The following is a 15,056-nucleotide window of genomic DNA, read 5'->3' as shown; positions in this document are numbered from 1 at the left end:
CAGAACCTATGTAATTAAATCCAACATCAACTGTTTAACCAAGTTTGTGATTTATATTATTGAATGCAAATGTGGTAAACAATATGTAGGTAGCACTATTCGAACCCTTAAGGAGAGAATTAGTGAGCATGTCAGGGCACTCCATCAACAGGATGTGAGGTATCCAGTAGCCACGCATGCATGGGCCTGTCCTTCACAGGGCCCACACAAAGAAATAAGTTTTTTTGGTATTGAAAGAATAGACCTCAGTAGTCGTGGAGGTAACAGGGAGCTGCGACTTAGAAGAACAGAGGCATTCTGGATCATGCGTTTACATACGGTAGAGCATGGTCTCAACTGTGATTCAGAGATGCAATACTTTTTGGGTAATTAAGCGCCCGATTAATAGTGTGGTGCTAGATCCGTCAGATTCAATGAGAGACCATTACATGAATGTCAAGTTATAACAAACTGTCATGATATGACTGCAGTTGCCCATGCATGGACAATGTGAACTCATTGTGTCGAACAACCAACTGCATAATTGGGCATCTACAAATATGTGGTCCACTGGAGTGTCGTTTGGTCCACTGAAGTATTGTTCTGTACATAAAAAATTGATACCATTATATTTTTTGATATTCTGGTGAACCATGAATTTCTGATAATCACTGTGTGTAGCTACTCTGTAACAATGTGTGCCAGTCTTTACTGAGTTTATTTCGTTTGTGCATAATAGTTAAATCACACAGTCACATTGTCGATTTTAAAAATGTGTGTGGTGTATTTTTCGATACATAAATTGACTGTTTTCTACATTGAGACCACAAATGAAGTTGGGTGCTATACCTCTGTAATTTTTAGAATGTCACACCCTGATATAACTGCCGAAAGATCTGCTGTTTCCCCTGACACTGGCATTATGTGCCATATCCACGACTTTTTATTTTCTCTTCACTGTGGGGAGTGCCTACCTCCATTGACAACAATCGGGATGGTTTTGGTCCAGCGCCGAATTAGGGTCAGGCATCGCCTATACATTAATTATGTGTGCCCTTCACGGGGCACACACGGTTTTCACCATGGACTTTTGTCGAGTTTCATTGATTTCTTTTTTCTGTCAATCTTGGTTTGATGATCACAAATAATTCAGCTGCTTAATCTCCAGTATGATCGACATTGTTTGGGGATATATAAATTTTAGGAATTTTATATTGTTTTAATATGGGTTTTGCCCGTTGCATGACAACTGAGATACTGTGTGCATTTTTAATATTTCATTAACACCCGGCACATATGTAGCATGGTCTATAAGTGAATGATATGGTGGCGCGTGACTGAGCGCAACGACTGCCGATCTTGTGACCTTTTGTCTTTTGGATCAGGCTCGTATTTTGTCATATTCGACGTACACACACGTACGGGTACTCTGAATTTGGCGCGTGACTGAGCGCAACTACTGCCGATCTTTTTACCTTTTGTCTTTTTATTAGGCTCATATTCTGTCATATTCGACGTACACACACGTACGGGTACTCTGAATTTGAATGAGAGGGTATCCACTCCGCCTATTGGTATCCCATTTTTAAATTAGAGGAGACTTAGTGTGCTTCTCTCCCGGGGAGCTTTGGACGTCCTGCAAATTGAGGTGTTGCGGTCTAGTGGTTGTAATTGACGGAGTCCATCAACAGTGTTTATACTTCCGGCACACTTTTGCCGGATTCCCATCACCGGTCGGAGTGAGAAGCACCAGGACACGTACCCGTGTCGGAGAGACGTAAGTCACTTGGGCTGCCTTTTGAGTAGCTTTGTTGTGATTCAGAGCTTAAATTGGTTGTTTGACGACGATTGTAGCTTAGCAATATGGGACATAAGATTAATTGGAGTGGGTGTGTTTTTTATTTTGGGTGTCTCTCCAGGTTGAGGTAGATACGCACACGTGTCCCCCAGCGGTACTAAGAACCTTGTGATTTCGGAAAATGTAAGTTTTCTGTGAAGATGGCATATGGTGGAGGGTTACACGTGGTGTTTCAGATTGATAGGCCGACTGATATTAGTATATATATTGTTTTATCTATTTTAGAGATTTAGATACTTTCGAAGGATCTGTAAACTGCATAGTCTGCATGGACGTGACTCGCGGGGATTATTATCCTTTCTCTGTAGGTAAGCCATGTCTATGTGTGGGACAAGCACATAGTGAGGGTTATCTGGGACCTAGAATCGATATTAAAAATAAATAAAATAATGAAATTGGTTTTGGGGCATTTTAGAGTGGCAAAATTCAATAAGTATTTCAGTTGCTAGGTTTTCTATATTTCTTTATTCACTTGCAGGATTGTAGACCATAACTTTATATGAAGTCTTTTATCTAAACAAGGCTGATTGAACGACTATCCGTGTTTCGTTGGGACGCATGAGCATTACATGTTTCTTGAAATTTGAGATCACTTCCGGTCTATTAGGTAAGATGTTGGGTCATTTTGTTTCTTTTTTATGTGGTACAGTGCGCGGTTTGGTCTTTTTTCATTCTGTATTGGTGTTTCGGTGGCAACATCAATTAGTGTCTACTGGGTACTTACCAGGTGTGGTGGTCTGTCAACACATGGTCTAGGGAATGAGAGTGGTCCCTTCTATTGTTCTACACATGATCCACTGATAGGGCACTATTCACCAGTTGAGAATCTTTTCGTGACTTCTGTCACCCTTGGGGGATCTATGGTGTCCTATCCCTCTTGTTTTCTGCTTTGCTTCCTTCGCACTCTCAGTGCGCTTGTGTCATGTTCAAGAATTGTAAAAAGAGATTGTATTTTGTACTATGCCAATTATATGTTTGTATTGTTTCCAGCCCTGAAGAGTCAGAGTGTGACCTTCTCTCTGACGAAACACGTGTCGGCTGGCTTTTTGTGTTCTCGCCTGATGACCCATTAAAAGATATACAAAAATTGTGAAGCATCAACATTTTTCATGTCAAACCAATGACACACAGACTCTGTGGAACCGATATCTGTATGAGTGCACGGGACTGTTGTTTCAAGTTAGGAGGAGGGCGGATGGGTGTCATTGGATGGGACTAACAAGCAGAGTCAAACGGGTGCAAACAACAGTGGGGCAGGGAATGGGGTCCTAAAGGCAGTGATAAGGAAGGGGGAAGTGATGTGTAAAAAGTGGAAGGATTAAAAGGCCGCTGAGCAATCCTGTGATGGGGTGGGACGCTAGGCAGCCACAGGGTTGGAAAGTGGTGAAGAAAGGGGTGGGAAGGCGTACTCAGAGAGCGGGGGGGGGGGGGGGGGGCAGACAATCATGGAGAAGAATTGGAGATGAGCGATTTGAAAATGAGCGATGTCCACAATGGTCTAGTCAGTGCTTAATTTGTGTAAAAAATGTGTCAGGGCCCTTGTCAGGGAGACACTGCAGCTTGTACAATCCATTGCCCCGGTCAGCGCTGCCAAATGACAGCATCAACACTACTAACCTTCCTACTCCTGCAAGCGTGACAATTCAGACTATTACAGGCCCCCACAGCTATGAGAATAGCTTGGGTGGCAGGTATTAACGATTTTTAATGTAGATTGAATTTATAAACAATGGTTGTGCTTATCTCTAAATTGGGCAAACAACACCACTGATGGAGCAAGGTTTCGTAAAGAAGAAACTTGCTCGGATGCAATCCTCTCAAATAATGTATAATACCGTAATCAATTTGTCTTGTAAATACTAATATTGCATTACACAAAATATATCATATCTAGGGGATGCTTTCATATGTGTATTACTAACCAGTAACCAGAATGTTTTAAAATGGCCGACAAAACGCGGGATCTTCACTGCGCATGCGTCTACTGCATCTACGTAGTATGACGTTTTCTATGCTTGGAGGGAATCTTTTGCAGCTGCGCAATAGCATTTAAAATGGCCGCTTTAAATTCACATGTTAATGCACATGCTACTGCTTAAATTAAACCTTGCAAGTTCTACTAAAAACTAATGCGAAAGATTTATATAAGTAAATGGGAATAGAGTAGTGATAAGTGGTATACAGTGAATTCATTTATTTCCGTATTCTAACGTGTCTTTTTCTAACTTTATTATTAGTTCATATTTGGGCCTTGGAGGGTGATTGAAATCTCTACCCCTCCTGATCAGTGTGCACGCGCACTAAACCCTGCCCGGAACTATGATGACACCATTGAAACACAGCCAAGGTCAAGCTGGCAAGAAGCACATAGGAACTTAACCCATCGACCCCGACAAGAGCAACATATGTTTCAAATAGTATAAATTGTATTAAGTATAATGTGAAATGTGGGCAGGAATAAAGCTTTGGGAAAGTAAATTAAGGGGCGGAAACATAGAACAAAGAACCTAAGTAAAATATTACAATTAATATGGTGTTATGAATTCACCTCCTTGCCCTGTCCAATCAGAATAGAGGAAAACACGATATTGAAACATTTGGGGGTGGTACACGAATACAGAATAGTATAATTGAGGCAAGTTAGAGATCAGTCAGACCAGAAGCGCGAGACCCGTCTGTCATACCCGTCGTTCTGACCCGCCACAGACCCGACACGTATGCTACCACAGAGAGGATGTTTCAGACCCTGCAGATGCCAGAGACACTGCTCGAGAGACCGAAATACTGATCGATAATCCAATCATCTAGAAGGGGAGTTGCGGAAGAAAAATCGAGGAGAGTAGTGCCAGAGAAGGGTGCGACGCTGGTGTTGCACTTAGAAGAGGTCACCTTCCCGGTCCAGAACCTGTCCTGATCCTCTGTGTTCCACCTGTCCCGGTGGACTCCATCTGGCCCATCTTCAAAGAGTTGGGTTCATCTATCACCCTAGGTAAATATAAATCTGTACAGTCTGTCCTTGTACCTGCTCTCTGTTTTTCCTCCCTCTTCAGGTACTGTCATCACAAATTTTAATGAGGCTTATTATTGAACTAGATTTGATTGCTTTCCTGAATGAAACTCGATGTTGACATTGTAATTGATCCGTGACTCACAAAATTATTGATTAGATAAAACTTTTAGAACTCTTTGAGTCTGTTATTATTGGAGAAACCTTTAAATTTAAATTTTTGCCTATACTACTAGCAACTAGATTCATTGACCAGAGGAGTCCGCGTGGCGGGAAAAGTTCCAGGATTCGCAGGGGGCTTCTTACAAGACCACTAGGGTCTTTGGGAAGGCAGCGCAACAAAAAGAGTATTGAACCCGGGGTAAGGATTCACCTGAAAGTCCTTTAAAGGAGGTGGGGACCCACTGAAAACCCTTTAAAACAGTTACCAATCAGTCCTGAAGATATCGCTGCTGCATACAAGGATCTCAGCCAGTATCCTTCGGTTTCCAAAGCCTATATTGGACCAGAAGTCTCTGCAGGTCCTGATCACAAACAATGCACCATAAGTACAGAATGGTGGCAGCGAGATCTGGAGCAGAAGAAGCGTGTGAAGTATAGCAGACACTACACTGTATTCTGTGATGGAAGAACTATATTCAACACTGTACCAGTAGGAAATTGTGTCGAAAAGGATAGCGAGCTGAAGCTCCTGATGCTGGTCATTTCTTCCACGTCTGAGAGGTCCTCGTTCTCATCGTACCTCGTACGGTCCACAGCACGCTGCACGCAACAGAAGGGACAGGCTTTGGTGTGGGCACATTACGGGACTGCTTGTCCCACAAGCTATCTGCACTTCCAGCGCTCCCCCCAGGAGGGAGGAGCTTGCCCGCAGCGCTCAAAAGAGCGTGTGACCAGCACGGCATGGGACGCCGATTTCTTTGCCTTCCAACAGGGACTGCTTGTCCCACAAGCCATCTGCACTTCCAGCGCTCCCCCCAGGAGGGAGGAGCTTGCCCGCAGCGCTCAAAAGCGCGTGTGACCAGCGCGTCGCGGGACGCGCGCGGGACGCGCGCGGGCCGCGCCGTGGCCAAGGGCGGGCCCGTCCTTGCCTGTCATCGCCCAGAAGAGGCTGGGCTGGGCTAGGGCTCCTGGTCTTGTTTCCAGCTGCATATGGGGGGAGATTGTGATTGTTCGACTGGTAACAGTAGTTCAGCGGTTGGGTGAGTCGCTTGATTGCCCTTATCCTGTATTTGCGTCAATATCTGCGCTGGAACATTTTCTTTATTTTTTTTTTACTACTTGAGAGTCGTAGTGAAGGACTTATTACCGTACTGTTACCTATTAACTATTTGGTGGACTTGGAAGACTCTCCGAGAAGACTTCACTTCATATAGGAGCAGAGACTAAGAAGGGGTGATTAGTAATAGCACAAGACTTTGAATAATATCTAGCCCTCAGGGTTGACTATGGGGAAAAGGAAAACAATGGATGGCAACAGTGGAGCTGTGGGAGCGGGGGACAGTGGCAGAGAATCAAAGGGGAAAAGGGTCTAGAAATCTCTGAAGCAGAAGGCAACTGCTAATAATTGCACCTTGGATAGAATAGACCTGCTGATCAGCGAATGCAAGGACATTTTAAGCAGTGATACATCTATCCAAGCTCCAAGCATTGATCCAACTGCAGGCCCTCCGTATTTGGCTAAATCTACCCCAGGCCAGCAGATAATAATCCCCGCAATGTTTCATAAAACTAGCAGGGGAGACACCATAGAGCCACAAAAAGAGGGATTTGTAGCCAAGAGCCCAGCTTTAGGGGGGAGTAAGGCTGGTAGCCCTGCGGCAGGGGAAATATCGGTTGTTTGTACAAATAGGTTTGCACCTCTTATAGACCTACAAGAGCAAGAAAGGGTGGATGTTCATTTGAATAATCCACTGCTGTCGCCACGTAGTTCTCTTCCTTTATCTCTCCCAGATAATAGTAATGATCCCAAGGGACTACCTTCCCTTATTAGTGAATTAAAAGTAGAGGTAGCATTAATGCGAACAAAGTTGGTAGAATTGACCGCGAAGGTTGATTTTTTGACACAAAGGATTCCTCCTCTTACAGAAAGTTCAAACCGTAGGGTAAAGCAGCCTGAACAATCTAAGTTGACAACTAGACAGGAATGTTGTCCAAATATAACATCCAAGGGTGCTCGGAGCGAGTCCAATACTCTACACTGTCACAATATGGGAGAAGAAAATAGATCTATCATAGAACTGGGTGTCCCCACTTATGCAAGTGATTTAAAATCAGACATATCACAGACGAAAATGAGATGTCCTGCCAATTTAGGCGCAGGGATCCCTCTAAACAAACACAGGCAACAATGCACTACACCGTTGGGTATCGATTTACACCAGGTGCCAAAAATGTATATGGTTAATGTTCCTAAATATGATAGTAGGAATAATAGAGAAAGCGCAGATTCCCTCACAAATAAGGCAATCCATTAGATTCGCCATGTCAGGGGTTGTCGCTCTATTATCAGGGAAGATATTTCGAGAGCCCGTAGACTTTCTTCCAGGACAAACCCTTTGGATTGTATAGAGTTAATAGTAAGGGACCATGACCTGGTTGAAAACTTGTTAGCCCTGGAGTTTCATACATCTTCTCCTGACCATTCCTTAATACAGTTTAGACGTTTCCCATTTGTAACTGGCCAGGGTTGTTTCGTGGGGCTAGGTGATCGCCCACTAGATGGACCTTCAAATCTAGATTCTAATGACTGAATGTCAGATGTGTTGCAGACGGCCATACATCTCTGTAGGTACCCTTTTGACAGTATCCATTATTCTAATGAGGAGGAATGTATAATGAGCTTATCATCCCTTGATAATAACCAACTTTTAACCGCTTCGCTGCAGCGCAAATTCCGCCGCAGCGCTCCCGCAGTGCTGACATTCCGATCGCGGGCGTGGTCATGACTTCTACCGGCCGTCGTCCGCACACGCCCATCGTGACTCATGACGGCCGGGAGACGTCATGAGCACGGAAGAGGTTAAGGGAGCTATTGAGTTAGCTAATCATTATGGTATCTCACCTTGTATTGTACCCCCTGTTAATAGCATATTGATAACGAATAGAGCTATTGAGTTAGCTAATTGCCATGGTAGCCCACCGAATAATGTGAGTCCTTTGTGTTCAGGTAGAATTCTAATGACAAGATTATCTGTGATATCATGGAACATAGCTGGACTAAATTCCAAGATTATATCTCCAATGGCAATCATTTGTCGACCAACATGATGTTTGCCTGTTTCAGGAAACCTGGGCAATGGATTCAATTCATTGCGTAGGATTTCTAAATTACTATGTTCCCGCAATTACTGGTGGAAAAGGCAGACCTTCAGGAGGCTTAACAACCTGGGTGCGCCAAGAGATTGGCTTTGTGGTCCAGGTCCTTGAGTCCTATAATAAGGACATACTAGTGATTAGGCTGATGTGGGGAGTGGGCGAAAAGCTTTATGTTTATAACATCTATGCAAGGGGGACAAAGGGAAGGAAATCCGAGGTGCTAGTAGCTTTGGGCACACTTCTTGATCAACATTCTTGGGGCACTGATGTAATACTAGCAACTGATTTTAATATGACCTTCGAACCCCTTCTAAATGGGAACTCTAATTTTTATGATACTGAAGATGACCTTTGGAGAATTCCGAAATAAGATCTAAATCCGGTAAAGAAATAGACGGATGCGGTAGTGCAGATGAACTCTCTCTGTATGGAGAAAGGACTAAGGGCCATAAATGATAGAACTCAGTCAGATAGAGTTGGAGCATGTACTTTTAATAATGGCTCCAGCCATAGCCGCATTGATTACATATTAATTAATTGCCAGTTTTGGTATGCGTTAAAGGACATGAAGGTAGTCGAACGGGTTGAGAGTGATCACAACCCTTTATCCGCAGTTTTTGAGAAAGTGGTTGAAAAAGACGCTTTCCAGTCTAGTAGGGAACTGATAACCCTAGACTTAGTTCCCACAAATGACACGAGACGACTGAAATGGGCAAATCTACTATCAAAGCCTGAAGTCCTAGATAGGATTTCATCAGATGTAGACAAAGCAGTAGTAGATCTAGAGGATCTTTTAGTTAATTTGGCATTTCCAGAAATGGTTATTGGATTTCATGCTGAGTTTTTTAATCATCTTTGTTCCTATTTCTATAAAACTATTAAAAATAAGGATACCCACCAAAAGAGGGGAAGTAAATCGTTTAATAAGGATTGTAAGGAGGCTCTTAGTTCCCTGGGGATAGCCATTAAGGAAGGTGACATGCTTAAGGTCCGGCTAGCCAGGCAGAAATATAAGAAAGCCTAGGACTTGGCAAAGAAATGCTGGGATGATAATAGATGGCAGGATTTAAAAAGGGCATGTGAAAATAAAAACCAAAAAGTATTTTGGGATGTAGTAAAATGGGGGAGACAGGGTCGTCCTTTAGAGTCGATAAACCATGTAAGCCAAGACCAATGGGTAACGCATTTTGAATCTCAATATGCTGGTGGCTTAGATGATAGGAAGATGCCTGAGCTTTCATATACTTACTATGATGGACCGGCTTTTAATGAAGATGATGTTAATACTGCTCTGGGTACCTTGTTGGGAGGTAAAGCGTCAGGCCCTGACGGAATCCCAGCTGATATATTCCTTTCCAATAAAACTAAATGGAACCGATACATCCTGATTTTAATGGACGAAATTGCTAAAGGTCTGTCGGTACCAGAATCATGGAAAGGAGCTGAGATAATTCCAATACACAAAAAGGGATATGTCATTGCCTGGGAACTATAGACCCATGAGTCTAATTGACTCATCTCAAAAGATCATGGGACGCCTGGTGCTAAATAAAATCCAGGATTGGATTAGTGAACAGGATATTTTATCATCCTTCCAGGCAGGTTTCCGGGCTTGCACAAGCACTATTGATCAAACCTTTTGCTTTACACTACTTTACTGGAAAACGGTGGTTTTGGAAAAAGGCAGCTTGTATGCTGCCTGTGTAGACTTAAAGTCAGCTTTCGACCTCGTCTCCCGCAATAGATTGTGGAGAGTATTGCAAGACCTGAAGATGCCCCATACATTATTATCTCTCATAGCCAGACTCCATGTAGATACTTATGCAAAAATCAGGTGGGGAAGCCAGGGCCAGGTTACCCCCCCCCCCCCCGTTTAGAGTGGAAAGAGGGGTAAGACAAGGCTGTGTGTTGGGCGCTACTTTGTTTTCCATCTTTATTAATGGGGTTGTAAAATTCCTGGAAGATATTCCAACGGACGCTCCAAAATTGGCGGGTGTAAGAATTCCTATTCTTATGTTCGCCGATGATACGCTGCTAATTGCAAAAACACCGAGCGGCTTACAGCGAGCCCTAGCGCTTTTTGAGGAATTCTGCCAACTGCGGGGTTTAGAGATAAATGTCTCTAAAACAAAATATATGACATTTAACCCCCATAGATCCTTTAGTGGAACGATAGTGCTGTATAAGCGTCTGCTGGAGCAGGTAAAAGAATACACATACCTTGGGGTCATCATACAGGTGGACATGAAATGGGGTAAGTAACTGGACAAGGCTACATTGAAACATCGCCAGTTAGCTGGTACCTTAACAGCCGAGTTCAACGCATCTTTCACAAAACCAGTTAGCCCAGTCCTGACTATTTACAATATGAAAGTTGTTAGCGCAGTCCTTTATGGGGCAGAGTTATGGGGTTTTAGAAATCTCTCTAAATTGACTGTAGCGGAAAATAGTTTCTTACAAAAAATTACTAATCTTCCGCAAACCACACCAGTGCAGCCATTACTTAGTGACTTAGGTAGGAAGGCATTGGCTGACAGTGCCAGACTACGCCCCTTGTTGTACTGGCGGAGAATTTGGTCAACCCCAGAATTGTTACCGTATGCTGAGGGCTTTAAAGACCTAATAAGAGCTGACCAATTTAAGAAAATCAAATGGCTACAGAATGTCAGATCTATGCTAGCAAATATTGGCATGGTCGCCCTATGGGAGAACCCAGAAAATATTAAGTTTCCTTCGAAAGTACAAGTGAAGGAAAGATACTGGGGATGGGTGGAAGCCAACACTTTTAGGAATAGTGACCCATCGACACTGACAGGCCAATTTCTTATGACTAAACCAATACAAAGGCTAGAAGCTTATTGGGACACTATTACGAAGCCTCTTGATAGAAAGCTTTTGTTTCAACTGAGAGTGGGCACACTACCTGTTAAGTCTTTCACTGCTAGTTGGAGGACGATAAATGATACTTCCTGTTCCATTTGCCATGTACCCTCGGAGTCTTTAGCCCATTTGTTATTTGTGTGTGCTGCCTACATAATACCGCGGCGCATATGGCTGTCTCCTATTTGTCGTGCCTTGGGCACTCAATGTGAGGTTGCACTCAGATTAATTCGTACCGAAACATGGTTACCACTTCTTATAGCTATAGCTAAATTTTTAGGTTGGGAATGGATCATAAGATCGAAAGCGATTGTGGCATTATAATCCATGTATATTGTATTGTCTATTTCCCTCCCTTAATCTTTGTATATAGGTATATATTTAAGATGAGAAGTAACTGCGGCATTGTAATGAATGTAAATTGTATGCTACATTTTTAGGTCTCGCCTGACCCAGCGCATGCGCTGGTCTGGCGAGACTTATTGAGAGGGCTCCAAAAAGTGCTACCAGGCCAGCCTAGAGGTACAGTGCATGTGTGCGGGCGCGCGCGCCGCGCTTTACCGCAATTACTTTCACTTTCGTGGCCGCAGGGCCGCTTTGATGTTTGATCGTGATCCCGATCGCGATCACTTTAACTTTCGCGGCCGCACGGCCGCTTGGCATAGCCAATAGGTCTCGCTTTTGGGACCTTATAAGTATTTAGTTATGCAACTGTTGCATGACTAAACACTTATAAGGTCCCAAAGGCGAGACCTATTGGCTATGCCAATGCTTGTTATCATTGTACATAGGTATATAGTCATGAGAGGAGTTTATGAATTTTTTAATTGCTGTTTTTATCTTTTTATGGTTTTCATACTTGGGGGATAATTTCCCGCTTTTAACAAATATCATATATTTGGTCATTTACTGTGTAATGGATTTTGCTTTTATGACAAATTGTCGAATAAAGCATTTTATGACTGACTGACAAAACTTTTAAAACTCTTTGAGTCTGTGATTATTGGAGAAAACCTTAAATGTTAATTCTTGCCTATACTACTAGCAACTAGATTCATTGACCAGAGGAAATTTATCGACAAGGAGATTGGAATGGTAAGATTTGGGTAAAGAAAACAAAATCTTGCAGGTAAACCCAATATTGACTCCGGCGGTATTACTAGCTTATTGTATGAATGGTTATGGGCCCAGGTGAGTATATAGTGTGTGTGTAACCCCAAGCTGGTAATCCGCTGGATCACCACCACATGACAGACTGCCATAAGTGCCAGGGCCGAGCACAGGAAACCACTGGCTCAAATTAAGCACAGGGTCTATCCTATAGTAAGGAGTTTTTATTAGGATCCATGTTATCATTAACGATGGGCTGAAGTGATGTTCATACAGTTGACAGAAGGACACAGTGAACAGGAAGTAACATAAGTGGGGTGTGAGATCGGAACAGAAGCATCTGTTAAAGGAGCCTGTTAATTTGTTAACAGTCTGTTGAAGGGCTCTGGATTGAGTGAGGCAACATTGTACCTTGTGCTGGAATGCTTGATCCATCAAATTCTCTGTAGAATGTTCACAATGCAGGTTATTTAACTAGACATTTAAGAATATATTTTGTGCAATTATAGCAATTAATTATCTTTGTACATCATCTATTGATTTTCTCCAATTTGTACTTTTCTTTTTTCCTACTGTTTAATTTGTATTTCTTCATATTTTTAATTATGTGATTTATATAGAGGTTGTGTGCCCATGGATGATTTAGTTTTCCCAGTGCATTTATGAAAAAAGGTGGAGATTTGATCATCACATAGACCAGCAAACATTCAGGGAAAGGACCACACACACCAACGAACGAGTGAAAACTGGAGGGACATGATCATAGGGAAGATTCCGTCATACAGCCTTGAAAAAATACTCCACCATCATTGTTAGTGGCAGTAACAAGACATGATTAGCTGTACATGCCTTTTTACAAGGTCATCTGGAGATGGGAGATCACTAAGTAGGATGCAGTATCTTGCTTGTGTCACTGGATAAATGAACCAGAAAAAAAGTCTGATTCAGAGGATAGCCTTGGATTTAAACAAAAGGTCATTTACTGACTGCTCAAGCACAGACTGTCTGATCACACTAACTTAGGTTAACCAGCAAAATGCAAATCTCAGCACCCCTTACGCAGTATGCCACTTTGTGCAAACCCACAATATATATCAAGTTTCCTGCACACATCTCCAATGTAGCCAGGAGGTCAAATTATTGCCAGTCGCAAAGCGATACAAAAGCAGGTAACAATGTAGATTGACCTGAGCTGTGGATTGAGTTGCTTCCTCCTTTTAAACCAGGAAGTTCAGCCAAATTTGCTCTTGTCTCCTTTTCTTTCCTCAAACAAATGAAATGTTAGCATTAAAATTAAGAATTTCTGTGGAAAACTACTCTGAGTTGGTAAAAGTAAGGACTGATCAGTTTCAAACATTGAAATGTTGTTTTTATACGATAACAAATGTTCAGCCTTTTCAACAGCGGAGGTTTTTACAGAACTAGATACAATATCGTGAGACGGGGCAGGCTGTTAAATCTCTTTAGTCTCATATGTGGGGAAACATAACTTCATTTCTCAGATGGAAGTAACATGCTGGAAAAGACACATTAGACGGGAAAACTGTCTTGTCACCCTCTTGTCTAAACCTGCAGATCTCACATGGAATCCAAAAGAGAGATGACTGATTGAGAGGAACCAACCACTCCTTTCAGGCTCATCAGTTGGGAGACATTACTCTTTTCAGCAGAAGATTTAGCGCTTAACAAAATGGAAGGTCCTTTCTAGATTGAACATTAGTTTGAGAATTAGAATTAGTAGAGCAAGAGGTAAGGGCAATACTTCATTCAGAGAATCAATTCATATTTCCCAGGAGTTACTACAGGCACGTGTCTAAACATGCCACTGCACTGACAGTCCTCGTCTTCAGTTCCTTGCTCCAAGACAGCATAGCAGAGTCACTGCCACTCATTTACTAGGAGTCAGCTAGCCATAACATAGTATAGGCCTAGGAAGCCTGCGGGTGAATTATGAACCCTTTTGTCTCAACGAAGTGGGGACAGCCGGAGGCGGCGGTGGTTTCAAGTGTGAATAATGGATAGATCTGGCACTTATCAGAATAGTACCTATACCTGTGCTAAGGCGGTCACTCTTTGCTCTTCCATCTGTGTCCTTGTGACTCTTCAGATGTAGGGTTTCTTGTCTGCTCACCCTGCATAACACTTCAGGATTGACATCCGTACCATCTGTAGTAGGAAGACAGATAACTCTACTTTATTTTCTCACAAAAAACATAACCTTAAGGATGTGTTCCAAAATCAAATTTAAACTCTTTGTTGTATGACTCAGGCTGGGTAAATCTTTCAAAATGCTTTTGTGATAGAGCCACCGATCACAAAACTCAAGATTAGCTATTCACAAACAGAGGTAAACCGGAGGCTAAAGCACCCTTGTCATTCCTTTTGGTAGACTTACGAAATCCAGGCTTAAATCTGCAACATATGACATGGGGTGCAAGAAAGAGCAAGCTGTGCTATGAAACAGAATACAAAAAACGTAACTTCCAGACAAGGAATATTCATGTTATGATATACATTTATACAGTGTACAGTATTTGAGACTCTAAAGTACCAACTATTATACAGCCCTACACTGATTAAATTTGAGCATAAGGCAAGGTTATGTGCATTATTAAAAAAGTGACACATTAACTTAGCAGCGTAGGCTTACTGGGTGCCTAGCTGGACAAAGTTGGCTAAAGCACACTTGCATTTGTCTGGAAACAAACTGTGAGTGGGTCCCAAACAATCCCACTTGCCGTTATTTCCAGTTTCCTAATAACCAAGGAAGGAAGTGCTCCACAAAGTAAGAACTACGAAGAGCTCCTGGGTTGGTATCCTTCATCGCCAGTCTCCCAGAGGCAAAGAGACATCACCTGAAATCTGCACCATTTTGCTGGAGGAGCTGTGGGTGTGTCTGAGATC

At 42.6% G+C, this 15,056-nt stretch overlaps 1 protein-coding gene across 1 annotated transcript in view; it reads right to left on the bottom strand.

The window, feature by feature from the left end:
- Positions 1–15,056, bottom strand: part of LOC146861865 (zinc finger protein 484-like) — a 194,541-nt gene that overhangs the window by 113,315 nt on the left and 66,170 nt on the right. The window contains exon 4 of the mRNA XM_085641038.1: positions 14,205–14,318. Coding sequence (XP_085497164.1) covers positions 14,205–14,318 — 114 coding nt within the window. The remainder of the gene's footprint in view (positions 1–14,204; positions 14,319–15,056) is intronic.

Source organism: Triturus cristatus, chromosome 2_2 (genome assembly GCF_964204655.1).
Source record: "Triturus cristatus chromosome 2_2, aTriCri1.1, whole genome shotgun sequence".
NCBI lineage: Eukaryota > Metazoa > Chordata > Amphibia > Caudata > Salamandridae > Triturus > Triturus cristatus.
The sequence above is the reverse complement of the archived record's forward strand: the minus strand, read 5'-3'. Positions and strand labels throughout refer to the sequence as shown.